The 24,319-nt window shown below is 36.8% G+C and overlaps 2 protein-coding genes across 2 annotated transcripts; both read left to right on the top strand.

Moving 5' to 3' along the window:
- Positions 1 to 17,244: 17,244 nt before the first annotated feature.
- Positions 17,245 to 17,754, top strand: LOC142224737 (uncharacterized). The gene has a single exon (XM_075294523.1). The coding sequence runs from the start codon at positions 17,245 to 17,247 to the stop codon at positions 17,752 to 17,754; it is 510 nt and encodes a 169-aa protein (XP_075150638.1).
- A 3,095-nt stretch (positions 17,755 to 20,849) lies between these two features.
- On the top strand, positions 20,850 to 21,627 carry LOC142224738 (uncharacterized). The gene is made up of 2 exons (XM_075294524.1): positions 20,850 to 21,458; positions 21,544 to 21,627. The coding sequence occupies exons 1-2, from the start codon at positions 20,850 to 20,852 to the stop codon at positions 21,625 to 21,627; spliced, it is 693 nt and encodes a 230-aa protein (XP_075150639.1).
- Positions 21,628 to 24,319: the final 2,692 nt, after the last annotated feature.

The raw sequence follows: 24,319 nt of genomic DNA on the forward strand, positions 1-24,319 counted from the left end.
ACAGACCTACGCGGGGGAACAACAACCAAATTGTGAAGTTGATTGCCGGAACCACTCACATTCAAGCTATCCGGCTCTCGTGGAGAGGGAATATTAGTCGGACCAGCTATAGAAGCAGAAGAGTGAGAAGTAATAGGAATTGAAGAAGTCTGTACCTGAGCATCTGGAGTCGAGTCAGAGGCACCCTCGTTAATAGACGGAGTCTTTGGCGAGGGCACATCAATCGTGTCACGAGGGCTATGCAATAATGGTGAAGGTGTAACCTGTACAAGAGGTGTAGGAGAAAGAAAAGAGCCAAGCAAGTCACGCGACTCAAGCGAGTTAACATTCATGTCCGATGGAGCAGAAAAGGATGAAAGCTTCTTCCTCTTATATTGAGGGGATGCCATGACATGATCAGGCCATTTCAAATCTCGTAAGAATAGAGGATAAATCATGAGAAATCTGCGAGAAACCTTTTTTAGATTCCCTATACAATCTATAAAAATCAACATCAATCTTCCGACAGTTAATACATGACCAACGTAGTCCACTGGAGACATCGTAATAATCTCTTCCATTATCTTATCTTAATCTCTTCCATTAAACCCAGCACAATTAAAATGAGATGTACCTTCCCATAACCAACAAGATATAAAACATTCATTCACATTTGCTACATTGCAATTAATAAAACTACACTCCATTTTAACCAAGCGCCTAGAAGTAAACTTCAAAAGTCTTACAAAATTCAAAATAATATTATCTTAGATCCTAAAATTATGCTTCAAATCATGTATATAATACGCGACAATATAACAAATCAGATATATATCAAAGCAAGCAAGCAATAACAATGCAATGTAAACAAAGTATAACTCACTGGGAGACTGAAAAAAATCAGTAAAAAAACAGCGAAAACCGCACACAAGCACAAAGAACTCGATTTATCTCGAATAGACAATGATTCACACTATTGAAATGATGTCCAAGAAAGTAGAATTGCCATTTTCGAATTTCGAAAATTTGAAAGTTGTGCTGGATTGTGCTGGGTTTGTGCCGATTTGTGCTGCGATTCTAAAATTTCGAAAAATTTCCAGAATCGCCATTTTCGAATTTCAAAAATTTTAATATTGTATTAAACCGTTATCGACTTGTGCTAAGTTTTGCCGTTGAGATCACCTTTCTATCTCAAGCCGTTTCCGAGAAACAGCCAAATTAAATTTTTAAAAAAGTTCATAAATATATGTGAGAAAATCGCCAAAATTTAAAATTTCGAATTTCAAAAAACTGAATATTGTGCCAATTTGTGCTAGGTTAGTACTCATTTGTGCCGTTTGAATCAACTTTCTATCTCAAACCGTTTTGGAGATATTCGCAAAAACTTTTCTTAAAAATTGCCAATTTATGCGAAAATAGTCAAAATTTAAAATTTTCGAATTTCAAAAAACTAAATGTTGTGTCAGTTTGTGCTAGGTTAGTACCCATTTGTGCCGTGTGAATCAACTTTCTATCTCAAACCGTTTTGGAGATATTCGCAAATATTTTTTCATGTTTTTTTTTTGTGTTCTGTTTTTTAGTGTTACAAGATGGAAGTTTATAGTTAAAAGAACTGATAGCAAATTGGTTTTGTATTTAGTTTCAAAGTTTATAATCATTGAATGTAGTGATATCCCATAAAAAAACTCTTCATTATTTTAATAGTATTTATTTTAATAATAAGCTTAAACGTGTATATTACGATGGTCAACATCACAAGTCTTCAAGCTTTGTATAAAATATAATTTGAGGATCAACTAGTGTGTTCGTAATAACACCAGTTGGAGATTTTTCGATCGATGTAGTTCTGTAATTGCCTCTGTAGCCGACGAATCCCGCAATCTTGTTCTTAGGGCCCCCACAAATTTTTATTTCGGTGGGTATATCACAAACTTTTATGCGGTTATCCAAACCAATTTCAACACTTATTAGAAGATGGGGACTGTATTAGCAGTTGTATATCATGTCCTGGCTGCAACATCTTTTGACTCTATTTGTGAAGTCCAATGCCTCCGCGAGATGTTTTATTCCTTTCTGTTTGCTGATGTCAAAATGAATCCGAGTCTCTATAAACACATCTGTCTTCAAAGAGTTGCATATTCGACATTGATACATGACGACATAGCTAGGTGCTCCGACATAGCTAGGTGCTCCTTTGCCAAATCGGTAATGTTACACTCGCAACTAATGTTTTCCATGGTGCACGTTGATTTGTAATTGTTAGTGTATTTCGAAATTGTTCTTTGAGCATTCCGCATTGATCGGAGTATAGTTGCTCGCTCACAAAATAGTTTTGCACAAAGCCTTTCCTTCAAGAACATCCTGGCACAGATAAACAAAGGAATGTCCACGTTTTGTAATTGTTCAGCATACGAAGACCCGTTCGCCAGTGCAATACACACAATCTCAAAAAAGCTATCGAATGCACATGTGTTAGACAAAGACACGGAACATCCCTTTAGCTTCACATTTGGACAACGGGAACCGTTTGGAATAACAGGGGGATAGGTTCCTTTATCTTTCGTTGATGGTTAAAATTCCGGATAATTTTCACCATACCGTTCCCGCTTTGTTTTAACCTTTTTGGATTTCTCTGATTGGAACTGTTTGAAGTCGGATACTACTTCTATTTCACTCTCAGAATCAGGGGAATCGTCCGGCAAAAATGCAAATTCTGCTTCAATTATATTTCTTTTGTTATTTTTCTTCCTCCAATCTAACTCCAAGGAAAGTTCATTCTCAATATTTACATTTTGTAGATTTCGCTTCGGTTGTGATGGACATGTTTTTGATGTATTCTCCAATATTTTTTCCCTTTGATGTCGACAGAGTTTGTTATATAGTCGACGTCTCCATCCTTGTTTAATTTGAAGCATCTGGTTGTAGCCTCATACAACGTTTTTTGAATTTCACGTATGTGTATTGCCGCGAATTTATCCACACGAAGCGGAAGACCTACCGCTCGAAACTGCCTGTGCTTAAGATCGTTAACATAGGATTCCACGGGTGCAGACGTTGCGTTTACTCTTCCTTCTCCACGAAGACCACGCATGATTTCGGTAAATATTGGAAAATACATCATTAATTTTTTTAACTTCACGGCGAAGTCGGGAAGCATATATCCATTAAGGACATCGTCAATATCCATATACTCCCTTTTGGCGTTTTCATCAACTTCGTTGTATGTGTTATTCACATAGGTCTGAATACTTGAATAGGGTTCTTCTTCCACCATATGATGTTCTTCGACTTCTGAGTCCTCCAGTTCAGAAGAATATAATTGGTCATCAAAATTAAGTTCTGGGCTCCCTTTTATTTTGGACCTCAAGTACTCTTTGGCTTCAAATGCCGGACTTCCTTTTTCGCCACTTTTGTGCAATGCCAATTTCAAAATTGAAATGAACATTTTATTCATCTCTGCAAAATCACTTTGGGTCCTCAAAATACATAAAGATCGCATGTACATTGCTCGTACTCCTGTCTGGTGTTTGGAATAGCACTTCCACCGAGCAATTATGTTCGTAAAATGACACACATCTAAACGTAAAATACAAGAGGGAAATGTTTGATTATTACCACAAATAATATCGAAGCACCAATCTAGAAAGTGGTGCAAACTTTTTGCATTCGAGAAGACGCGCGATGCCGCACCTAATAAAGCTTTATCGAAGTCGCAAATAAATTCTTTCGGTACTTTCATTCGTTTTGTTTTGTTATTGTTGGTTTTTGTTCTTTAATCATTGTTGCCGTTTTTTTGATTTCAGCTTAAAACCATACATTGACTAAACTACAAGTGTAGCTTAACCAACAGAAGAAAATAATGTTTGTCAAATTTATTTTACTACACTGCCCGTTGCGTCCACTATTAAAGTTTCATTAAATTGCGAAAAAAGGTACATTTGATCTTTCGACCAATAGTGAACAAAAAATGGATCAAGACCGATATTGTGAATTGGCGCTGAGTATTGGGTTGTGTATTTTAAATTGTAAATTCCGTCTATAGCATTTGTACCCGATATTCCTAACATCCTATTCATAGCTTCCTGTTTCGCTTTCCGTAGGTTTTCAACTTTAGTCAAATTCGGCGGTCTGGTATCTCCAAGCATTTCAATTAACCGGTGAGCTTCGTTTCTCCTATATTGACAAAGCAATAAATTTTTCTCCACCAAATTATTACCGATGGCTTTTCGTAAATTGCCTCGAAGCGGTCTCTTTTTTACGTGATTTACACTACCGTCAAAATCGCTTATACTGCAATACATTTTGATAATGTCACCTTCTTTAGGTTCTTGAGGAATTCTGCCCAGAAATTTGCAAGGACATTCGGGACATTGACCAGATACCGATACATATATTCCCGATTCGGGCACGTGAGATTTTTCAAAAATGAATGGGCATGGAATATTAGTTACATTATGAATCTCTTCGTAAAGAACGTATGTCCATGTGTTTTTTTTTAAACGTTTTTATGGTACGATCACGATTTTTGAAAATATGTAAACTACTTTCTGGTTTTAAACTAAACCAAATCTCCGTAATATCAATATTGAATTCAACGATGTTAGATGATGTATCGGATGAAATGCTAACCTCTTTTGATTCGTTGCACGGAGAGTCAATGTTAAGGATCGAGACCAAATACGTATACAAACTATAACGGTTCGCTTTGAAAAGAGTATACATATACTTCGGTTTCATTTTATTACAATTTTGTAACGAATCACTTAAATTTTTATACCCGTTTGCGGACGGAGGGGCTACATTTCCTTTTGAATCAATCACGTTGGAAATTTTGGGTTCAAGAGTAAGTTCTTTTAAATTTTCAATTTTATAAAGAACTTGATTTGCACACGATTTTTTCACTTTACTAATTTCTGGAACGACGTTAGTTTTATTGTTATCAACGGATTTTTCACTATTAATCGAACTCATTTTATATTTCACTTTTATGTAAAATTGATACAAAATATAATAATAATGATAAAATATAATAATGATATAATACAAGCACTTCTGATATATAAGCACTTTTGATATAACTTTGTAGGTGTTTACAGTTTGAGGTTACGGGTTTAATTGATTGGGAAAATGTAAACCACACTTCATTGAATAGGATATACTCTTAGAAATCATTAATGAGTACAGGTACATTCTATACGTGGTAGAACACATGTGTTCTCAACTCTCGCATTATTGGGGAAATCCTATAATAATATAGGTTTTTGTTACCTCTTATTCACGGATTTCCCAAATTTACCTGGATATAACCACGACCTACATTTTGCCTGTATATGACCACGTCCGAAATTGCCTGTTATCACCAACGAAATAAGTCATTAAAACATGTGATCATACAAAAATAGGAGACGATAATTGATAATAAAATTATAAGTCCATTTTAAACAATATGTTTGCCATTTTCTCCAAAACGGTTTGAGATAGAAAGTTGATTCAAACGGCACAAATGAGTACTAACCTAGCACAAATTGGCACAACATTCAGTTTTTTGAAATTCGTAAATTTTAAATTTTGACTATTTTCAATCATAAATTGACATTTTTTAAAAAAAAGTTTTTGCGAATATCTCCAAAACGGGTTGAGATAGAAAGTTGATTCAAACGGCACAAATGAGTACTATCCTAGCACAAATTGGCACAACATTCAAGTTTTTGAAATTCGAAAATTTTAAGTTTTAACTATTTTCGCATAAATTGGCATTTTTTAAGAAAAGTTTTTGCGAATACCTCCAAAACGGTTTGATATAGAAAGTTGATTCAAACGGCACAAATGAGTACTAACCTAGCACAAATTGGCACAACATTCAGGTTTTTGAAATTCGAAAATTTTAAATTTTGACTATTTTCAATCATAAATTGGCATTTTAAAAACAACGTTTTTGCGAATATCTCCAAAACGGTTTGAGATAGAAAGTTGATTCAAACGGCACAAATGTGTACTAACCTAGCACAAATTGACACAACATTCAGTTTTTTGAAATTCGAAAATTTTAAATTTTGACTATTTTCGCATAAATTGGCATTTTTTAAGCAAAAGTTTTTGCGAATATCTCCAAAACAGTTTGAGATAGAAAGTTGGTTTAAACGGCACAAATGAGTAGTCACCTAGCACAAATTGGCACAACATTCAGTTTTTTGAAATTCGAAAATTTTAAATTTTGACTATTTTCAATCATAAATTGGCATTAAAAAAAAAAGTTTTTGCGAATATCTCCAAAACGGTTTGAGATAGAAAGTTGATTCAAACGGCACAAATGAGTACTAACCTAGCACAAAATGGCACAATTGAAATTCGAAAATTTAAATTTTGACGATTTTCGCACAACTTAGCACAAGATAACGGTTTAATACAATATTAAAATTTTCGAAATTCGAAAATGGCGATTCTGGAATTTTTTCGAAATTTTAGAATTTCTCGAAAACTATAAGAGATAGAATTTTTATTTAAACGGCACAATAATGTATTTAAACGGCTAGCACAACTCAGCACAACTGTCAAAATGTCGATTCTGGCAAAAATTTTGTTGAAAAACGTTTTTTTCCAAATATCTCGGCTATTTGATAAAATTTAAAAAAACAAATTGCAGCACAAATCGGCACAAACCTAGCACAATCCAGCACAACTTTCAAATTTTCGAAATTCGAGAATGGCAATTCTACTTTCTTGGACATAAATAGGGGAGCTTAGCTCTAGATTACTTTTACAAATAGAAAGTAAAACTGGTTTGCTCCATCGTTTCGGGTTATCATTATGTTTTCATTTACCTTATCATGGAAATTGCGAAGTACTTGACTGCCTATGACACGCCAATGTAAAAGTAATGCGGAAAATTGATCGGAAACGTGGAGTAGTTGTCTCGACAAAATCGGTAGGATATAATCGAATAGGTAAAGACGTTTTTTACCAATGGGAAGATGGAAACCGGGAGGGTTGACGAAAGATATCAACATAATACAGCTAGAGAATCAAAAGATAGCAATTTTTGTGAAACCGCTTGTATGTTATTTCGGAAAACTTTTTTATGATAAGGCCAAACATTTGATATGCTTAAGTCTAAATACTATTTAATTTGAATATTAGAATGGGTATTCGGAGTAAAGAGAATAGACATTCGGAACCAAGGGAATAGACATTTGAAAAAAGAAAACAGCATGTGTTTTCGTCTTGAGAGCAGCATTTTATGTATGTGTTGACATGTGTTTTGTTTATCATTTTGGCATTATGGGCAAAATTTTTTCTTGGTTCGTTAAAAGAAATCGGAACGTACGAGGAGTAAGTCAAAATATTCAGGCAAAGAAAATTAAAAAGAAACGGTTGAAAATATACAATAATTCTAAAAGTAATTATCATAAAAGTAACGAAAGGGTACTATGCTCTTTTTAGAATTGGGACAGTAAAATGAAAAAAGGAGGAAATAGTGAAAAATTAAACAGTAAAATGTATAAAAACAAAGTTTAGTTCCTCTTTATTAATAAGTAGTCCAAAAGGAGTTGACGGACACCTTCAAATATAAAAGCGGGCAATAAGTTATAACGTTTGAATAACGTTATAACTTTTTTGGGAAATGGTATTATAACTTGGTGGGGAATGATCCAAAGCAACAAATGAAAAAGTTTTTTTTCTTTAAAATGAATTATTAAAGACAAGTAAAAGGCAAACATGGTCATTTTAGAGCGATAATGCCAACTTAACACTGGCCTTAAAGGTAAAAATGAAATTAAGTATAAAATACGATAAATTTTAAATGCATTTAAAATTGTGTTAAATGCTAGTAAAAAATTGTTCACGCCTAAATAAATTTATGTGTATATTATAAAATTGTTTATGTATATTTATACTCGACTCCACGTTCTTCTTTTGTGAGAGTTTTTGAATTCCTTCCAAAATTTCAAACTTTTATACCAAAAAAATTTTTTTGTTACAAAATTGGTATTTTCACAACAATAAAATCCTATTTTATCCAAAAGCTCAGTCCATTTCGTTTATTTCAAGCACTGTTCTTCTCTGACTGTAAGTCTTTAATAGCCCACATTTCGAAGTTTCATTATAAAAAATTAATATAGTATAAATATAAATAAGTAAATTAAAAAAAAAAATGGTATTCGGTCGGAGCAAGGATTGAACCCACGACCCTTTGCATGCAAGGCGGACATGCTAACCATTGCTCCACGTGGCAAACAAATGTAAGTTTCTGTTATGCTATATAAATATAACTTATAACGATAATTGTCTACTGATGACCATAGCAACTACGTAGCCCAGTGGATAGTGTGTTTGCTTACAAACTGTATGGTCCTCGGTTCGATTCTCCGTCCAGGCGAAAGGTAATATTATAAAATTGAATAATTTCTTCAACATTATTTGTATTACAGAAAAAGGTGCCAAGAACTAAAAAAAATCGTGGAAGTGAAAATTATGTGAGGGAATGAGCACAATCTTCTTTGGGGTAATTCTTCCAAGCATACAATATTTTTGGGCTCAAAATGCTTCCAAACATGTTTCGGCAGTATCCAATAATATATGTGCTTCCTGCTAAATATGTTTGGAACATGTGTTAGAGAAGCGATTTGTTTCGAGTGTAATTATAGCCTCAGTGTTAAAAACATAGCCGCGTTGTTTGTTGTACAGTCTGGTATGTATTTTTTCGCTTGTGAAGCTTCATAACACAGAATAAAGTTCTTTGACATCACTTAAGTTATAATTTTCATATTGCGCGTAGTATTTATTTAACAGAAATTGAAATTGTAAAAATGATTGCCCTTCGTGAAGAAGCATTGAGTTTTGAGTCCGAACAATATTTTACAATAATTTTATATTTATTTTATAATTTTGTTGAAGATGCGTCTACAAGAAAAATATTTTTTTTGTTTTAACTTAAAATAAAATTAACAATTTTGTATAAAACCTATTTCATTGTTGTTATATTAACACTGTCTAAAATTTATAGCCATTGGATATTTTCTTGCACATTAATACATACGAAAACACAAAAAATGGAATGCGGCTATAATTTTGCACTGCAGTTTAGATGCATGAAAGGTAGTGCTGTTTCCTTCACGCCAACAATCCTATACTCAAGATTATATATCACTTCTGAGCAATATTTCTAATAAAATGAGCAATTATATCAGCGCTATGTAGAAGCTGCTCTAAATCGGGACAGCCCACAAAAATTAGCGCTGATTCGGTTGTTTTGTAAGCAGTTGGTACTGCCTCTCTCCCTTACAATCCTGCTGAAATAGTGATCCATTTTTTTTGCTGGGATGCCTCTGGCTTCATTTAAGTACTTGCAAATAAAATTACTTTACCATTCCCATTACTGGGTGGAATGTCATTATAACAGCATTCTTCCACAAAATGCTCGCCACGTACACGCTCACAAAAAATCGCTTCTGTAACATATACTCCCAAACATATTTTGCTTCAAGCATATACATTTTTGGGTATTGCCCAAACAGTTATATGTTTGATCTCTTCCAACATATAATATGTTTGAAAGCATATTGGTCTAAACAATATATGTTTGGGTAGTCTAAGTTCCAAACATTTTGTATTTTTGCATCCAAATTCAATAATGTTGTCTTCCAAAAAACAATATGTTATTATATGAACATATAATATGTTTGGAAGCATTTTGCACCCAAAAATATTATATGCTTAAAAAAAATTCTCCCAAACAATATTGTGCTCAAAATTTTATTTATTTATTTATATATTTACAATCATAATGAATTATGAAAATAAACAGATAATATAGGTGCTAACAACATAGGTTTTCGACCTGAATGCTCAAAATTTTGTTTCTGCCCAATTGTATATTCCCCCACTTCTTTCTCACTTCCACGAGATTTTTTAGTTCTTAGCACCTTTTTCTGTAATACAAACATTGTAGAAGAAATTATCCAATTGTATGATTTTTTTTATTTTAATTTTACCTTTTGCCGGACGGGGATTCGAACAGCGGACCACACAGTTTGTAAGGATCAAAGAAGTAGCTGATCAATTGCCCAAGGAAAAATAAAATGTTAATTTTGTATTAACAAGCAACAACCACCAACTTAATTCAATATCGCTCCCTGTTAAATAGCGCTCCAAGCTACCAAACACATATATGTTTATAGGCTATTTCTAAATTAATATATGTTTGCATCCAAGCATATTATATTTACAAACATTTTATGTCCCAAACATAATATCTTCTAACATATTAACATATATGTCCCAAACATGTTATGCTAGTTTATGAACATTATATGCTTGCACTCAAAAATATTGTGTTTAAAAATTTGTGTTCCAAACATATAATGTTTATAGCCAAACATATGAAAAACAGTCTTTTTCATCCGTGTAGTATCCATTCTGTATTCTGTTCTGTCACAGTTCTGGTCAGATTAGTACAATGTTCAATTTCCGTGCTGAAAAATAGCTAATTTTCATAGTTGTTATTTTTAATATAATTTCAACAAATGTGACAAAATCAATAAATGTTTTTCAATTTTAATTTCGATCTGATGGAATTTCAAATGAAACCTGAAGTAAACGAAATGAATCTTTTTTAAGTAAAAGAAAACTTTTACAAATCAAATGAAACCTTTTTCATTTCAAATTAAATTTTTTAAACAAATGTAATTTTTAATCAAATTTTTACCCAGATTTTTATTTGAATTAATTCTTTAGATCGTTGCGTTTTTTAAGGCCTGTATTAAATCGCTCCATCGCACCAAAATAGTCATTTATTCAATTTCACTTTTCTTTAATAATTCATTTCAACGAATATAAACTTTTTCAATTGTTGCTTTGGGTCATTCCCCACCAAGTAACAATAAAACCCTAAACAGTAAACCCACCCGGAAAGAAAATTTTAGCTAGTTTTATAAAAAAATATATTAATTTAAGAAAATTTTAACTAAACTCTATTAGAAACGCAAATGTCACGCAGATTTCACAAAAATAAGTACATAATTTTAATTCATGAAAATTTATTAGACATAATTCATTTTTTTAAATGTTAAAGAAATTTTTGTAGTTTGAAGGAAAAACATTGAGTTACAAATTGCAAGAATGTCTTTAGTGGGATCATTGTAAAATTTACAAATATTAAGAAATTCTGAACTTTTTTTGGGAGATACACGAATTTAGTAAATCTTAATGCTTCATTTGTGTATAATGTTTTCCTCTGTATTATTTAATTTAACAAACGTACGCAAATAATTATTAAAGTCGTTGAAACTTTCTTGAAACGAAATAATTCCATGGACTAAAAAAGAATTAAATCGGCTTTAATAAAATTTAGGGTTCACTTTTTTTAGTGAAAAAATCCACATTATGGTACAAAATCCATTCGTAAGTAAAAAATCACTCGAATCAGTTTGGGAGTTTCTACTTTTGCAAGTTAATATCGTTTAGTAATCCATTTTAAACAATATCTAGTTTGTGAAAAAGTTGATATTCCCAATCAAATTATAATAAAATTTTCATCAAAGAAGTAACTTTTATACTTTTTACTGATCTATTTTTGATTTTAGCGGATAAACTCGTACTTAATACCAACTTTAAAAATATATATTTTAAATTTTTGACTTGAAAATTTTAAATTCATGTGTTCGACTCTTACTCGACTACAAAATATGAAGTTATTTGTTTTCAAAATCAAATTCCTTTCGTTTGAAATACGAAAATATGCCCTCATTTGAGATTTATATTCTTCAAAATAATTTTGATTGAGTTACAACTTTTTGAATGTTGGTTTTTCGTCGCGAACCTCTGTTGTTGTTCGGTAACAAAGTCGTCCTCCATAAGAAATGTATGTGATATCGCCTACCGACTTTCGCTATGGATGTGTTGACACGCTATAAAATCAAAGGCGTGTTAAAATGAAAACGTGTACAAAAGTGTGGCAACACGATTGCCCATATATTTTTCATATACGCTTTGGTGTCTTTGAGGACGCGTCCTCGAAGTATACGGAAAATGTAGGGATTGTAGCGAAAGAATGCGTTGTGTGTGAAATGGGATATATATATATATATATATATATATATATATATATATATATATATATATATATATATATATATATATATATATATATATATATATATATATATATATATATATATATATATATATATATATATATATATATATATATATATATATATATATATAGGTTAGGTTAGGTTAGGTTATGGAGGCTGACACGAATCCGAACTTGCGGGTTTGTGTCCACTTAGACCATAGTTGGTCCATTGCGATACCTCCAACTTCTTTCCATCTTCCTCCTCGTTTCCGTCTACTTCCGGCCGGAATGAGTCTATCGTATGATAATGTATCCTTTGGACGCGCCTAGTTCCTCCACCCCGAAGACTTGATGGAGACGAGGATATTCCTCATACTGCATACTCGCAAGTCGGTCATAGTCTGAAAGAAATAAGAGCCCAGTATCTTGTTTCTTCTGAAAGATAGTGCTGGACACTGGCACAGGAAGTGAAAAGAATCTTCCGTAGCATCGGGGTCCAGACACCACCTACAAATGTCATCATTCGCTAGACCTATCCGTACTTTTCGAGCATTTCCTTATTCAACTGATGAGGGAAACTACGAAGGCCGGACAATGGAGCTCCAAATGTAAGAATTTTTGATATATCAGCAAAATCTAGCGCATTTTTATCTATAAAATGTGGCAATATTGATAAAGAATTAAGATTTTTGATTGACACGGGGGCTGATGTTTCAATTTGCAAAAAACACAATTTTGGCAATATAAATCAAAGTGAAACCGTGAAACTCACTGGCATTACTGAAGACGTAGTACAGTGTATTGGTACTACAACATTGAATTTACATATTGAAAGATTTGTTTTGGATGACAAGTTTTATATTGTGGATGAGAAATTTCCAATCCCAACAGATGGCATTATCGGGAGAGATATTCTGACAAGATACTTGTGTAAAATAGACTTTGAAACATACACTATTTCGTTTAACATCGATGATGATGAAATCATATTACCCATGAATACGAGACCGATTAATCAAAGCGCCACCATTATATCAGCACGTTCAGAAATTATTTTTCCAATAAGTGTGGATGTGAGAGAAAATAGTATTGTATTAAATAAAAGGTTGGCAGAAGGAGTTTTCTTAGCAAATAGTATAATACCTGCTAAAGGCATGAAACATGTGAGGATACTGAGGATACATGTGATGACTACAGATGCAGCAGTGAAGATTGGAAGCATTGATTGTGAAATACATCCTTTAAGTGAATATGACATTTGCTATGCTACTCATTCGAAGTCACGTAATCCTGAAAGAATTGAAACTTTATTGGCCAATGTTGATATTGGAACATGTGATCCTGATTCCAGAGAGTCAATTATTGAAATTTTTAAAGAATTTGAAGAAGTTTTCCATCTTCCTGGGGATTGAGTATAAATAATTTTTATACTCAACAAATGCAAACCACTAATGATTCTCCAGTTTTTATAAAAAATTATCGTCTTCCCCACACAAAGATGGATGAAATATATAAGCAAGTCGAGCAAATGAGGAATGATGACATCATTGAAGATTACACCAGCCCTTATAATTCACCATTGCTGGTAGTTCCGAAAAAATCTACAGATGGAACAAAGAAATGGCGTCTGGTAGTGGATTTCAGAAAGCTTAATAACAAGATCGTGAATGATAAATTTCCATTGACACGAATTGAGGATGTGTTGGATAGACTCGGCAGAGCAAAATATTTCTCAACACTGGACATGACGAGTTCTTTTCACCAGATAGGTCTGCACAAGGATTCCAGACCACTCACGGCTTTTTCGACAGGGAATGGGCATTTCCAATTTAAACGCTTGCCATTTGTATTAACAATTTCGTCCAACAGCTTTCAGAGAATGCCGACGATTGCTTTAAGCGGATTGGATGAATCAGCTGTGAAAACAGAATCAGGCGTGAAAACAGACCCTGCGAAGGATGAAGCAATAAAAAACTATCCCATACCAATAAATGCAGATGAAGTAAGAAGATTTGTTGCGTTTTGCAACTATTAAATACCGCAGATTTATTCCGCAGTTTGCCGATATAGCTAGACCCCTCAATGCGCTTCTGAAAAAGGATAATCAATTTTTATGGAGCGAGAAATGTCAGAATGTATCAAATGCAATGCACTGAAGCAAAGGCTTTTACAACCAGAAATTCTTAAATACCCGGATTTTACGAAACCATTTATTTTAACTACAGATGCTACAGACGCTGTTCTTTCCCAAGGGGAGATTGGTGCAGATTTACCAATATCATATGCAAGTGCTACACTGCAGAAACAAACCAATCATCGAAAAGCAATTGTTGGCCATTCATTGGGGAATAAATTTCTTTAGACCCTATTTATATGGCAGAAGGTTCTATGTGGTCACAGATCACAGGCCTTTGGTATCTCTTTTTACGCACAGTAATCCATCGTCAAAAATGACACGGATAAGAATGGATTTGAGCGATTACGATTTTGAAATAATTTACAAGAAAGGAAAAATGAACACAAATGCTGATGCGTTATCTAGAATAGTATTAAACAGTGACGCACTAAAAGCTATGATTCCTGATAAGGCTGAGAATGAAAGAAGGATATTAGCTATCACAAGAAGCATGCAGAGGAAAACTGCACATGAGAAAAACACTGATATGAATACTGCAGCAAGTACCACGATATTAAAGCCTGATCAACTTTATATTTGGGAGTGTACTTCTGTAGCGGATATAAAAAACTTGATGAGACTTAAATTTGTACCTCTAGAGGAAAATGGAAAAACACGGATAGAAGTTGGAAAGTATGAAATTATAGTAAGATGCAGCGATAATCCATCTAGCATACGAATGAGTTTGGAGAAGCTGACGTTAGTGATGCGTGATCATAAGATAATATACGATGAACCAAAAAGAATACTTTGTAAAGATACACAGCTGAAACTAATAGATGAGTTTCATAACTCGACACATGGAGGACACTTAGGTGTCAGAAAAACGACCCTAAAAATTAAACAAAGATATATATGGAAAAATATGTATAAGATGATAAAGAGATATGCCCTAAATTGCCCGCAATGCAAAATGAATAAACAAACGAGACACACGAAAGAACAATTTACACTGACCAATACACCAACAACGAGTTTTGAAACTGTCCGCGTTGCCACCTTTTCTATGCTCGATACTGAAATCATAGCTTTGGAGTCTTTCTATCCAACGTGCCAGCTGAGGTTCCCGAATGACATTACATTGAACTGCCAAAGACCGCCATTAACGCCAAAAGCTGTCTTTTCTTTGTCTTTCTCGGCGATCTCTACCTGCCAGTATCCACTCTGCAAATCAAGTGTGGAAAACCATGTTGTTCCGGCTAGTGTGTCCAACGTGTCATCAATGCGTGGAAGTGGATAACTGTCCGTCTTGGTGACATCATTTAACTTTCTGTAGTCCACGCAAAATCGGGTGCTTCCATCTTTCTTTTTGACTAGTACAACTGGTGAGCACCAAGGACTTGATGATGGCTCGATCACACCACTTTCCGCCATTTCTTTTACGAACTTATGTACCTCATCTCGTTTTGCAAATGGAACACTTCGTGCGGCCTGTTTTATTGGTCTTTGCTCTGTAGTATTTATTTCATGCTTCACAACAGATGGTCTTCCTTGATTTCTCTTCTCAAAAGCAAAGGCAGAGGCGTTTTTCGGCTTTGTCTTTTTGTTTTGTTGTTTTTTTTGATATCGGCTCTCTCTTTTTCACCGTCTACAGGGGAAATTGTTTTTGTTCTCATTTGTTTTCTGTTTCTTTCTCGTTAACACTCCAGTACTCACCATCTTTCACACGATTACTTTTCCACTCTTCTGTCACTTCGATTGTTCCACCTGTTTATTTTCATTTATATACTTCTTTTTCTCCTTTCTTTTCACCAGCTTAACTTGTGTATTCACTTCTTTGTACTTTTATTCTTCATATTTCAATTTCAATTATAACTTTTGTCTTGTTTTCTTTGTTTTTCTCCTTGTTTGTTTACTATTTAGTTTCTCCTTCCTTATTTTCTCCTTTGATCTAATTAAACTGAATTTGTATCTGGCAATGCCACCATATGATGTTTGGAGATATGTTTAATAATCATATGTACATTGAATTTCACTACTCGTCGATAGATGGCGTTGATATTGATAGTAGGGGTGTTCACGTCTCATGACTACTCGTGTAGTATTAGTTCTCTTTCTTTTCTATAGTTTTAAGTTTTTTCCCTTTTTACGGACAATTTAGATCGAAATGAGTGAAAATCGTAGCATGAGATCTAATGAGACTTTTGGAGACGATACGGTTTCAAATGCGTCATCAACTTCTTCGAAGTCATCTTTGAAGAATGCGCGATTGTGCATTCGAAGACTGTCGAAGAAAGACACACTGTCCGATATGGAGACCTTGCGACTGACGAACGAAAAGAGGTTGGTCGAGGAGCACCAGAGACGCCTGGAGGGCTCGATAATACAAGCATCGACCAGTGTGACTGGGTCGCTGGTGCAGGCGATGAGGGATGTGGAAGTAGACGCCGAAGATCGGTCAGACGGCATTTCATTGTCTGATTCCTTCTTCTTTCTAAGGGTTAGAGAGGCCTTTAGATTGAGGCAGAAATTAGCGGGAAAGGCAGATATGTCTGAGGGCGACAAAAGGCGGCTTTTTAAGGCAAATGCGACTAAGGGTTAGAGAGGCCTTTAGATTGAGGCAGAAATTAGCGGGAAAGGCAGATATGTCTGAGGGCGACAAAAGGCGGCTTTTTAAGGCAAATGCGACGATAAGGACGTGGGAGCTCACTAACAAGGAGATTATGGAAGGTAATATAAACTATGAAAATGGGTATGACCCTACATTGAACTTTCGCCCAACCACTTGCGCCGATTTAGCCATAGCTGAAGAGGGAGGCAAGAAAAGTAGGGTAGATGAGCCAAGCTCATCTTCCCTCACCCAGGCTAGGGGAAAGATAGATAGTACGGAGATATTGTGTGCGTCCAGTCCATTAGAGGCCTCGAAAGGAATGCCGAGCCTAGCTCGAAATCCCGCCGAGAAATCTAATGGATCTATAATTCCGGCAGAGGATTGTCACTAAACCCCGACTCCGAGGAAATTGGACGCCACAAGAGGAACAGGACGAAGGATACGAATTCTACGGAGGTCACTATGGTCAAAAAACCCCGAAAGGACCAGGGGAAGAATTTATATAACGAGGGCTGTATAAAGGTGGCAATAGTAGATGACTCTAATAGGGACAGGAAAATTAAGGAAGAGAATTGGAGAATACTGGAGAGTAAATTATTATTTGAGGTATCGGAAAGGATACGCCAAGAGGAGGATGATGCACCTTTTTTTGGCAACATACAGTCAAAGCAGGGGCATAAAATCCTACACTGCAAGACGGAGGAAACCCTTGTCTGGCTGAAGGGAGCCCTAGAGGGCTTGCAACTGTGGGAAGGAGCCAAACTAAGAGTCATTCCCGAAGAGGAAGTGAAGACACAACCCAAAGTGAGGGTCTTCATAACGGGGCCCATCTTGCCGCAAGATCGCCTACTAGGGTTGCTAAAGGCCCAAAACAGGAGGAATTACCCAACATACGACTGGGCGATATTGAAAATGGATCCCCCCACCGACGCTGGCAGAAATGTTGTCATGGCGGTGTCAATGCGCTTCTGAAAAAGGATAATCAATTTTTATGGAGCGAGAAATGTCAGAATGTATCAAATGCAATGCACTGAAGCAAAGGCTTTTACAACCAGAAATTCTTAAATACCCGGATTTTACGAAACCATTTATTTTAACTACAGATGCTACAGACGCTGTTCTTTCCCAAGGGGAGATTGGTGCAGATTTACCAATATCATATGCAAGTGCTACACTGCAGAAACAAACCAATCATCGAAAAGCAATTGTTGGCCATTCATTGGGGAATAAATTTCTTTAGACCCTATTTATATGGCAGAAGGTTCTATGTGGTCACAGATCACAGGCCTTTGGTATCTCTTTTTACGCACAGTAATCCATCGTCAAAAATGACACGGATAAGAATGGATTTGAGCGATTACGATTTTGAAATAATTTACAAGAAAGGAAAAATGAACACAAATGCTGATGCGTTATCTAGAATAGTATTAAACAGTGACGCACTAAAAGCTATGATTCCTGATAAGGCTGAGAATGAAAGAAGGATATTAGCTATCACAAGAAGCATGCAGAGGAAAACTGCACATGAGAAAAACACTGATATGAATACTGCAGCAAGTACCACGATATTAAAGCCTGATCAACTTTATATTTGGGAGTGTACTTCTGTAGCGGATATAAAAAACTTGATGAGACTTAAATTTGTACCTCTAGAGGAAAATGGAAAAACACGGATAGAAGTTGGAAAGTATGAAATTATAGTAAGATGCAGCGATAATCCATCTAGCATATGAATGAGTTTGGAGAAGCTGACGTTAGTGATGCGTGATCATAAGATAATATACGATGAACCAAAAAGAATACTTTGTAAAGATACACAGCTGAAACTAATAGATGAGTTTCATAACTCGACACATGGAGGACACTTAGGTGTCAGAAAAACGACCCTAAAAATTAAACAAAGATATATATGGAAAAATATGTATAAGATGATAAAGAGCTATGCCCTAAATTGCCCGCAATGCAAAATGAATAAACAAACGAGACACACGAAAGAACAATTTACACTGACCAAAACACCAACAACGAGTTTTGAAACTGTCCGCGTTGCCACCTTTTCTATGCTCGATACTGAAATCATAGCTTTGGAGTCTTTCTATCCAACGTGCCAGCTGAGGTTCCCGAATGACATTACATTGAACTGCCAAAGACCGCCATTAACGCCAAAAGCTGTCTTTTCTTTGTCTTTCTCGGCGATCTCTACCTTCCAGTATCCACTCTGCAAATCAAGTGTGGAAAACCATGTTGTTCCGGCTAGTGTGTCCAACGTGTCATCAATGCGTGGAAGTGGATAACTGTCCGTCTTGGTGACATCATTTAACTTTCTGTAGTCCACGCAAAATCGGGTGCTTCCATCTTTCTTTTTGACTAGTACAACTGGTGAGCACCAAGGACTTGATGATGGCTCGATCACACCACTTTCCGCCATTTCTTTTACGAACTTATGTACCTCATCTCGTTTTGCAAATGGAACACTTCGTGCGGCCTGTTTTATTGGTCTTTGCTCTGTAGTATTTATTTCATGCTTCACAACAGATGGTCTTCCTTGATTTCTCTTCTCAAAAGCAAAGGCAGAGGCGTTTTTCGGCTTTGTCTTTTTGTTTTGTTGTTTTTTTTGATATCGGCTCTCTCTTTTTCACCGTCTACAGGGGAAATTGTTTTTGTTCTCATTTGTTTTCTGTTTCTTTCTCGTTAACACTCCAGTACTCACCATCTTTCACACGATTACTTTTCCACTCTTCTGTCACTTCGATTGTTCCACCTGTTTATTTTCATTTATATACTTCTTTTTCTCCTTTCTTTTCACCAGCTTAACTTGTGTATTCACTTCTTTGTACTTTTATTCTTCATATTTCAATTTCAATTATAACTTTTGTCTTGTTTTCTTTGTTTTTCTCCTTGTTTGTTTACTATTTAGTTTCTCCTTCCTTATTTTCTCCTTTGATCTAATTAAACTGAATTTGTATCTGGCAATGCCACCATATGATGTTTGGAGATATGTTTAATAATCATATGTACATTGAATTTCACTACTCGTCGATAGATGGCGTTGATATTGATAGTAGGGGTGTTCACGTCTCATGACTACTCGTGTAGTATTAGTTCTCTTTCTTTTCTATAGTTTTAAGTTTTTTCCCTTTTTACGGACAATTTAGATCGAAATGAGTGAAAATCGTAGCATGAGATCTAATGAGACTTTTGGAGACGATACGGTTTCAAATGCGTCATCAACTTCTTCGAAGTCATCTTTGAAGAATGCGCGATTGTGCATTCGAAGACTGTCGAAGAAAGACACACTGTCCGATATGGAGACCTTGCGACTGACGAACGAAAAGAGGTTGGTCGAGGAGCACCAGAGACGCCTGGAGGGCTCGATAATACAAGCATCGACCAGTGTGACTGGGTCGCTGGTGCAGGCGATGAGGGATGTGGAAGTAGACGCCGAAGATCGGTCAGACGGCATTTCATTGTCTGATTCCTTCTTCTTTCTAAGGGTTAGAGAGGCCTTTAGATTGAGGCAGAAATTAGCGGGAAAGGCAGATATGTCTGAGGGCGACAAAAGGCGGCTTTTTAAGGCAAATGCGACTAAGGGTTAGAGAGGCCTTTAGATTGAGGCAGAAATTAGCGGGAAAGGCAGATATGTCTGAGGGCGACAAAAGGCGGCTTTTTAAGGCAAATGCGACGATAAGGACGTGGGAGCTCACTAACAAGGAGATTATGGAAGGTAATATAAACTATGAAAATGGGTATGACCCTACATTGAACTTTCGCCCAACCACTTGCGCCGATTTAGCCATAGCTGAAGAGGGAGGCAAGAAAAGTAGGGTAGATGAGCCAAGCTCATCTTCCCTCACCCAGGCTAGGGGAAAGATAGATAGTACTGAGATATTGTGTGCGTCCAGTCCATTAGAGGCCTCGAAAGGAATGCCGAGCCTAGCTCGAAATCCCGCCGAGAAATCTAATGGATCTATAATTCCGGCAGAGGATTGTCACTAAACCCCGACTCCGAGGAAATTGGACGCCACAAGAGGAACAGGACGAAGGATACGAATTCTACGGAGGTCACTATGGTCAAAAAACCCCGAAAGGACCAGGGGAAGAATTTATATAACGAGGGCTGTATAAAGGTGGCAATAGTAGATGACTCTAATAGGGACAGGAAAATTAAGGAAGAGAATTGGAGAATACTGGAGAGTAAATTATTATTTGAGGTATCGGAAAGGATACGCCAAGAGGAGGATGATGCACCTTTTTTTGGCAACATACAGTCAAAGCAGGGGCATAAAATCCTACACTGCAAGACGGAGGAAACCCTTGTCTGGCTGAAGGGAGCCCTAGAGGGCTTGCAACTGTGGGAGGGAGCCAAACTAAGAGTCATTCCCGAAGAGGAAGTGAAGACACAACCCAGAGTGAGGGTCTTCATAACGGGGCCCATCTTGCCGCAAGATCGCCTACTAGGGTTGCTAAAGGCCCAAAACAGGAGGAATTACCCAACATACGACTGGGCGATATTGAAAATGGATCCCCCCACCGACGCAGGCAGAAATGTTGTCATGGCGGTGAACACGGAGACCTTGGAGAGGCTAGAGACAAACAGCCATCGATTCAGCGTAGGCCTTAGCAGCGCTATAGTAAGACCTATTAAGGGAGCGGAGGAAAGATTAAAAACAGGCCCTGTAAGTAAATGATGCTGAAGGCACTGCAAGTAAATTTGCATCATTGTGAGCTGGCTTCAACTAATCTTATCCTCCATTTACTTAGGAACGAAATAGATATCGCCCTGGTGCAGGAACCATGGATAAACAAAGGAGCGGTGATGGGACTGGAGTTACTATAAGAACTTAAGAACTTTCATGCGAATATAAATAAAATAAGGACCTGTGTCCTGGTACAAAAGGATATAAAGTGTTTCTTTTTGAATCAATTCTGTGATAGAGATCAGACAGCACTGATCATAAGTATGGGAGCGAGACAATTAGTTGTGTCATCGGCCTACTTTTCGCACGATGATGATATCATGCCACCACCTCGTATTGCGAGAGAACTGGTGAGGTATTGCAAGGATAAAAACAGGGATTTTATAATTGGCTGTGACGCGAACGCCCATCACGAATTATGGGCTAGTATAGACACGAATTCCAGGGGGGAGAGTCTTATGGAATACTTTCTTGAAAATCAGTTAGTGGTGCATAACCGAGGAAAAGGACATACTTTCGAAACCCGTACGCGAAGGGAGGTGCTCGACCTGACATTCAGCAATCTTACAAGTAAGATTACAATATCGGACTGGAAAGTGTCCAAGGAAATGAGCTACTCGGACCATAAATATATAGAATTCAAGTTAGGAACAGGATATAGGAAATCTGCTGACGAATTTAGAAACCCAAGGAGGATAAATTGGAACAAATTCAGGCACCATTTGGTAAAGGCGCCGACTTTGAGTATGGATAGAATGATTACCTGACCCGACGATATTGAAAGGGTGGCAAATGATTTGGAACACTGGCTGGCACGATCCTTTGTCAAGTCATGCCCCATCAGTCGACCACGTAACAGAAAGCACCAAGCCTGGTGGAACAAGGATCTTATGAACATCAGAAAGAAATCTAGGAAATTGTACAATGTGGCCAGGAAAAACGGCACTGAACAGGCATGGAATGAATATAAGGAATGTCTGAGAAAGTACAAAAAGGAAACAAGAAAGGCGAAAAGGAACGATTTCATCCAGGTGATAGAGGAACTATCTAATATAAAGGATACTGCAAGATTACGGAAACTTTTATCGTAACAGCCTAAGTTAAGTGGGAATTTGCAGAAACCAGATGGAACATGGACGGAATCACCAGAAGAAACACTAGATATGCTACTTGACACACATTTTCCAGAATGTGAGTTAAACATGGCACCGGCCCCGTGCAGTTTTAAAGATTTCGAGGGAGGAAGAGAGGAGGTCTCTGATGTTATCACGAGACAAGGCATCAATTGGGCAATAAATATTTTTGGTCCTTATAAGTCTCCAGGACTGGACCGAATATATCCGTGTATGCTGCAGGAGTCTTTCGATATCCTGGGGACACTTATGAGGGACTTTTCAGGGCGCCATTGGAGCACGGGTATATACCCAAGGCTTGGCGAAGGGTTAAAGTAATTTTTATTCCCAAAGCAGGTAGAATAGTATACGGAACAGCCAAAGACTTCAGACCTATCAGCTTGACATCATTCTTATTGAAGACTCTAGAGAGAGTCTTGGATAACCATCTAAGGAATAAATTGGATAAGAGACTGTCAAGCTGTCAACATGCATATTTGAAGGGTAAATCGGTGGAATCTGTGCTACATTCTGTAGTGCATTATATTGAGAAATCGATAGCGTACGGAGAATACACATTGGCGGCTTTTCTGGATATTGAAGGTGCCTTCAATAACACAAAAATCGAGAAAGTAGTACATGCTCTGGAGATGAATGGTATAAGCGAGATCGTAACGAACTGGATTGAGGCAATGCTACGCCATAGGAACATCGAAGCGGAATTGGCAGATGCAAAACGACAAGCGACTACAACGAGAGGACTTCCTCAGGGAGGAGTGATATCACCTGTGCTCTGGCTAATTATAGTGGATGAGATTCTTAGCGCCCTGCGTAATAGGGGCATAAAAGTGGTGGCGTACGCGGATGACATTGTCATAATGGTCTCAGGAAAATTCTTGGATACGATCTCGGACGTGATGAGCGAGTCACTGAAGTCTCTAGCGGAATGGGCTAGTGGTGGTGAACTAGGAGTAAATCCAAGGAAAACGGAATTGGTGCTCTTTACAAGGAGAAAGAGACTGGATGGATACAAAGATCCAGAATTTCAGGGTACGAGATTGACACTCTCGAAATCGGCACGTTACCTGGGGATTGTACTGGACTAGAGGCTAAATTGGCTCGAGAATGTAGCGGATCGTTTGAAGAAGACCTATGCGGCATTATACGCGTGTCAGAAGCTTGTTGGGGAGCGGTGGGGAATGAAACCGTCCCTTTTCAACTGGCTGTACACAGCTGTAATAAGGCCAGTAGCTGTGTATGGATGCCATGTCTGGTGGCCCATCACTAACCACCACAATCATATACAGAGATTGGGCAGGATAAATAGAACGGCCCTTATCTACATGACCGGGGCGATGAGGACAACGGCCACATCTGCACTGGAGGTATTGATGGGGATATGCCCACTGGACCTGCATATTAGGAGGACTGCGGAGGTCATACTGATCAGGCCTGGACTCTTTGGAGAGCACGAGCTGTAGACACACTGAACTGATATTGTATGCCGGACGACATATAAGAACGGACTATATGGGGTCATGGCACATGTTTGAGAGTGACCTGGAATCAATTATCCCAAGCGTAGAGGACTGGGACGAAAACAGGATACACTTTGGGAATCTCAACATCTATACTGACGGCTCAAAAAGGACCGAGGGTGTAGGCAGCGGAATATACTGCAAGGAGTTAGAACTTAAGGAGTCCTTTAAGTTGGACGAACAATGCAGC

The sequence above is a fragment of the Haematobia irritans genome, chromosome 2 (assembly GCF_050003625.1).
Source record: "Haematobia irritans isolate KBUSLIRL chromosome 2, ASM5000362v1, whole genome shotgun sequence".
Lineage (NCBI taxonomy): Eukaryota > Metazoa > Arthropoda > Insecta > Diptera > Muscidae > Haematobia > Haematobia irritans.